The sequence below is a fragment of the Bos grunniens genome, chromosome 6, assembly GCF_055505025.1.
Source record: "Bos grunniens cultivar Pamir isolate PY7600 chromosome 6, Bosgru_T2T1.0, whole genome shotgun sequence".
In the NCBI taxonomy this organism is placed as follows: Eukaryota; Metazoa; Chordata; class Mammalia; order Artiodactyla; family Bovidae; genus Bos; species Bos grunniens.
The window spans coordinates 4763524-4769523 of NC_141170.1; the positions used below are offsets into that span (position 1 = coordinate 4763524).

Below are 6000 nucleotides of genomic sequence, written 5' to 3' on the forward strand. Positions count from 1 at the left end.
CAAAGAACTAAATAGACATTTCTCCAAAGAAGACATACAGATGGCTAACAAACACATGAAAAGATGCTCAACATCACTCATTATCAGAGAAATGCAAATCAAAACCACTATGAGGTACCATTTCACACCAGTCAGAATGGCTGCGATCCAAAAGTCTACAAGTAATAAATGCTGGAGAGGGTGTGGAGAAAAGGGAACCCTCTTACACTGTTGGTGGGAATGCAAACTAGTACAGCCACTATGGAGAACAGTGTGGAGATTCCTTAAAAAACTGGAAATAGAACTGCCTTATGATCCAGCAATCCCACTGCTGGGCACACACACTGAGGAAACCAGAAGGGAAAGAGACACATGTACCCCAATGTTCATCGCAGCACTGTTTATAATAGCCAGGACATGGAAGCAACCTAGATGTCCATCAGCAGATGAATGGATAAGAAAGCTGTGGTACATATACACAATGGAGTATTACTCAGCCATTAAAAAGAATACATTTGAATCAGTTCTAAAGAGGTGGATGAAACTGGAGCCTATTATACAGAGTGAAGTAAGCCAGAAAGAAAAACACCAATACAGTATACTAACGCATATATATGGAATTTAGAAAGATGGTAACAATAACCCTGTGTATGAGACAGCAAAAGAGACACTGATGTATAGAACAGTCTTATGGACTCTGTGGGAGAGGGAGAGGGTGGGAAGATTTGGGAGAATGGCATTGAAACATGTAAAATATCATGTATGAAACGAGTTGACAGTCCAGGTTCAATGCATGATACTGCATGCTTGGGGCTAGTGCACGGGGACGACCCAGAGGGATGGTATGGGGAGGGAGGAGGGAGGAGGGTTCAGGATGGGGAACACATGTATACCTGTGGCGAATTCATTTTGATATTTGGCAAAACTAATACAATTTTGTAAAGTTTAAAAATTAAAAAAAAAAATGAAGGTGACAGTGCTGGTTGTGGTGTTGACAGGGATAATGATGATGCGAGTGGAGTTGGTGGTGATGATGGTGGTAGTGAGGATGGTAGAGGCGGTGGTAACGTTTGTCAGTTTCTGTTAGGCTGTTGGCACGGATGATGGCAGTTGTGCAGTAGGTGGTAGAGTTAGCCCTGGAGGTTTTGGTGGTGGTGCTGGAAGTGGTGGTGCGGGAAGCGGTTGGGGTGTTAGAGGTCACCATGAAGGTGATATTGCTGGTGATCCAGGTCCTGCTTGTGGTGGTGGAGACGGTGCTGCTGGTGGCAGGGGGCTAATGTTAGCGGTAGACGAGCGGCTGTTGGTTTTTGGGGTGGTGAAGGTGATGAGATTTGGATGGTAGTAGAGGTGTTGGTGTTGTGATGGTGTGGATGTAACAGTTGAGAGAGTGGTTGTATGCACTGGTGTTAGAAGGGGTATTGAATTGGAGGTGAAATGAGAAATGGGGAAATGGGAAATGAATACATTTTCAATAGATTTCCCATATTTTTCTACATTTGCTTCCTTTTGTCCCCTTCTCTACAAGAATGGTGTTTAAAATAATTAACACACTTTTAATTTTGATGGTGGTCGGAATGCGAATAGTGGTGGGCAATGTGGTGGTTTTGGAAGAGGTGCATGATGGGTAGGTTGTGGTAATGGTGGTAATTTTGGTGTTGGTTGGGGGTGTTGGTGTTAGAAGCGATGCAGTGATGGGCTGAGGTGTTAGTGGTGATGGTGGTGGTGCTGGAGGATTCACTACGACTTGGAGGCGGTAGTACTGAAGGTGGTACAGGCGCAGATACAGGTGACATTGGTGATGGTGGTGATGGTGATGGCGCTCATGTTGGAGGTGCTGGTGCTATAAATTACACAATGATGTGCCAAGATGTTAGTGGTGGTGATGGTGGTGTTGGGCATTCATGACAGACTTGGAAGTGGTGTTGTTGGAGGTGGTACAGGTGCGGGTGTGGATGGTGGCAGTTGTAATGGTGGTGATGGCAGTGGTGCTGGAGGTGTTGGTATGGTTGAACAGTTGGTGGGTGAGGTGATGGCAGAGATGGCATCTGACCCTTATTGATCATTGACTAGAGACCCACATGCTGTACTCAATGTGATCTATTTGAATTATTTCTATTTAAACTTTATAACACCCCTTTGAGATAGATCATACATCATTATCAAATATTTTTATACAGGAGGCAACTGAGGCTTATTGAGGCTGCATCCTTGCCCAGGGTCACAGGGTTGGGAGTTAGCAGAGTCAGGAACCAGCCAGGCTGGCTCGTCTAGAATCCACACCCTTATCCTCTGTACTCGGGCACACATGGACATGGCGCCAGTAATCAGTGTTGACTGGGCACAGTCTCCTGCTGAAAGGGGAAGACAGAGCTCAGGACCAGGGCTCAGACACCCAGTCCCAGACTCGCAGGAGGCCACAGGGACTCTGGTCTGGAGAAGAATAATCAAACCTGTGAGCTGGAGGATCTGGTCATCAATGTGGGTCACGGCCTCATCGTGCATGACCTGGCCTCCGAGGACAAACTCTAGGCGACCTTCAGCCACAAGCTGGTGGACCTTGGCATGATGGGCAGAGAGAAACGCCACGTTACACCTCCCAGGCTAAACCGTTTTTGTTTGCTGGTCTCATGTCTACTGCATCCTTCAGACTCCTGAAGGATGAAGGTCCTTCCTTCAGGCTCCTCAGCCTCACTTCTGCAAATATCAGGACACTGTCTGTCCTGGTCAGCCCTGTGTCCAGCTATCAGAACAGCGCCTGGCCATGGCTAATGCTTCATCAGGCATATATACAGGTACATATGTTCACAACTTTTGTTTTGAAATAATTTCAAGGTTATGAAAGTGTTGCAAGGATTGTAAAAAACACTCCCCTCCCATAAATCTTTCCACCGATTGTTGTTTTTCAGTTGATCAGTCATCTCTGACCCTTTGTAACCCCATGGACTGAAGCACTCCAGGCTTCCCTGTCATTCACTATCTCCCAGAATTGGCTCAATTGGATGTCCACTGAGTTGGTGATGCCATCTAAGCTCCTTATCCTCTGTCATCCCCTTCTCCTCCTGCCTTCAATCTTACCCCGCATGAAGGTCTTTTCCAATGAGTTGGCTCTTCTTATCAGGTAGCCAAAGAACTAGAGTTTCAGCTTCCCCCAGTTATCTCTCTGTTAATATTGTTTACCCATTTCCTTAACACTATTTATTTATTTTAATCCAAGATATGGTTTACTTAAACCAATTGAAAATAAATGTTAGCAGCTTCATGTATTTTTTTTTTTTTACTTTACAATATTGTATTGGTTTTGCCATGGGTGTACACGTGTTCCCAATCCTGAACCCCCTCCCACCTCCCTCCCCAGAGTTCACTAACTGTTGAGCAAGAAGATCATTATAGCTCTTATATAACTAACTAAATTGGGAATTTAACATTAATCATGCTCTGAGTGAATTCACATGCAGCTGAAGAGGCTAGCCCCATCCTGTGATGACATGGAGATGGGGAGAGGACCTGGCCCCAGACTGCCCCTCCAAGGACCATGGCCTCTGACCCCCTGTGATACAGAATTAATCAGAAAGTAAATCCACAGGGACTCCTGCACCCCTGGATGGTCACTGGCTCCAGTGTCCATGGGAGCCACGCAGATTCATAATGGAAGTCAGAGGGTGTGGACACAGGCTCACCCTGATGTGCCCAGGGTCAAAGGTGACCCCATTCACACCAGCTGAGTGTCCAGCTGGGCTGCCAGAGCTGCAACTTTTCAGGAGGAACCAGAAAGGCAGGATCAAACACAAACCTGTCCCCTGGGCATGGGGCTGACCACACACCTGTACTAAATGGGCCCTGGGCACAGCTCAGCGCAGTTGGGGCCTCCTGGTCTATGCAGCCTAGACCTGGTCACACAGAGCACAACCCAGGAGCTTCCTGAAGGGTCATCCCCGGGACCCCCAGGGCATCTGCTCTCAGCTGCCTGGTGAGGACACCCTGAGGGCACCATTACCTGGCCTTTCTGCCTGTCCGAGGCGACGCCGTCCCACCACAGCCTGAAATATTCCTGCTCCACGGCGATGAACCTGCGTTTCTTCTCAAGGGTCAGCTCCTCCACCACGGAGTTGTAGACGCTGGTGACATAAGCCTGCATGTTCTCCTGGGGTGGGGAGGGGGAGAGACCGTCACTCCACACCCGTGGGGGAAACCAGAGAGCGTGGACCAGGAACCGAGGAGGAACTTCCAGGGAGACATGGTGTCCGGGGGCCACTGGCGCTCCCACCAAGCCTGTCCAGGCCCTGCAATCGGCTCTCCCTGATCCTCAAACAAGGGATCCCAGCATCCACTCTGTGATGGACACACAGTGAGCCTTGCACTGAGAGAAGGACTCCTTAGATGGGAGCCTGCCCCTGAGGAGTCATGAGGAGACAGACACTCTACGTGACAGAGGGATGTGCCAGCCCAGCCAAGGCCCGGGCTAGCCCAGTGGGGTGTGCTAACCACTCCTGCCTTAGATCAGAGACCAATTGACAACAGGGCCCAAGGAGTGAGGTCCAGGGACCCTGATGGGCCTTCTTGGGATGAAATGGTGGGGAAGTGTGTGTCAAGGGCAGAGTCATCTTCTGGATCTATCTCCTCCCCAGAGGCTGGGAGCCCCCAGAATGGAGCTGAGCATGCTCCCATCTGGGTCAGGCTGGCTCACCGTGGTGCCCAGAGATACTGATAAAGGAACGCAAGGAGCCCTGGGAGGGGGTTAGCTAGCAAGATGGCAATGTCTACTGACTTGGGCAGCACCCCACCCCGGGCCTCAGTGTCCCTTCTCTAAACTGGAGTGACGAGCATGCCTCCCCACATGTCAGCAGTTCCACACGCAGGCGGGTGACCACCCACAGAGGCTGCCCAGTGAGCTAGGACCAGACTCAACACTCAGCCTCAGGGCCTCTTGCTGCCCAACTCCCTTTAAAATGAGCGACTCAGTTATTAACATCTCATGGAAAGTATTGTATCCACGATCACAGAGTGGTCCTATTCATTTATTTCCTTCCTCCTTCCAGAAAGAGCTTGTGCAGGCCTGGGTAATCATTTCAGTTACCTGCACCAGAAACTTATGGAAATCAGTCTTTCCCTCTTTTCCTCTGCCCTGGTTCATTCGTTCACTCAATGGAATTTCGAAGGACACCTTCCACACATTGCGGCTGGGGACACATTCTCACCCCTGCCCACAGCCAGTCTGCCTTAGTTACTCTGTCGTGTCCAAATCTTTGTGACCCCATGGACTATAGCCCACCACACTCCTCTGTCCTTGGGATTCTCCAGGCAAGAATACTGATGTGGGTTACCATTTCCTTCTCCAGGGGATCTTCCTGACCCAGGGGATCTGGGTCTCCTGTATTGTAGGCAGATTCTTTACTATTTTAGCCACCAGGGCAGCCGACATCCAGTCCATAGCCAAGTACAGGTGGGCCCAAGGCCAAGTTCCCTGATGGCAGAGACCCAGGACACAAACCCACTCTGGAGTCCAGATGGAAAAAGGACCACAGCTTCAAGAGGTGTGTGGGGTCACTCGGGCCACCTACCTGTACGGTGTGCAGCCAGCCCACGTCCATGTGGCTGTGGGGAACCACGAATATCCTTAGTTCGGGCTCAGGCTGAGCCCGCGGGGGCCACATCAGGCCCAGCTGCAGGAGAAGAGGCAGCCAGCTCTGCAGCTCCATCTCCTCAGCCAGCTCAGGGGCTGGAGGACGTCTGCCTGCCTGCAGGGCCCAGCCTCCTGCCAGATGACTGGGCCACCGCCCTTTGGTGGATGCAGTGGGAAGGAAACCAGAGTGACACCCACACAGATGCGGTCACCTGAGCAGTGCAGGCAGGTGGCACTCGCTCACTGCCCAGCAGCACTCTGCTCCCATCTGCGGTGTCCTGACCATCCACCTTTAGACAAACCCCAAATACGCCTCCCCTGGGGGACTGCCAGCTTCCCTCTGGCCAGGCCTGGATCTCCTCACCCCAGTCCTCATGCCTTTCCCTTAGGCCTCTCCCAGT

The 6000-nt window shown here is 50.5% G+C and overlaps 1 protein-coding gene across 1 annotated transcript in view; it reads right to left on the minus strand.

Moving 5' to 3' along the window:
- LOC147370226 (epididymis-specific alpha-mannosidase-like) overlaps window positions 1-5675 on the minus strand; it is a 43327-nt gene extending 37652 nt beyond the window's left edge. Inside the window, exons 1-3 of the mRNA XM_086407349.1 lie at window positions 5538-5675; window positions 3974-4120; window positions 2430-2535 (exon numbers count right to left, since the gene is read on the minus strand). Coding sequence (XP_086263475.1) covers window positions 2430-2535; window positions 3974-4120; window positions 5538-5675 — 391 coding nt within the window. The remainder of the gene's footprint in view (window positions 1-2429; window positions 2536-3973; window positions 4121-5537) is intronic.
- Window positions 5676-6000: the final 325 nt, after the last annotated feature.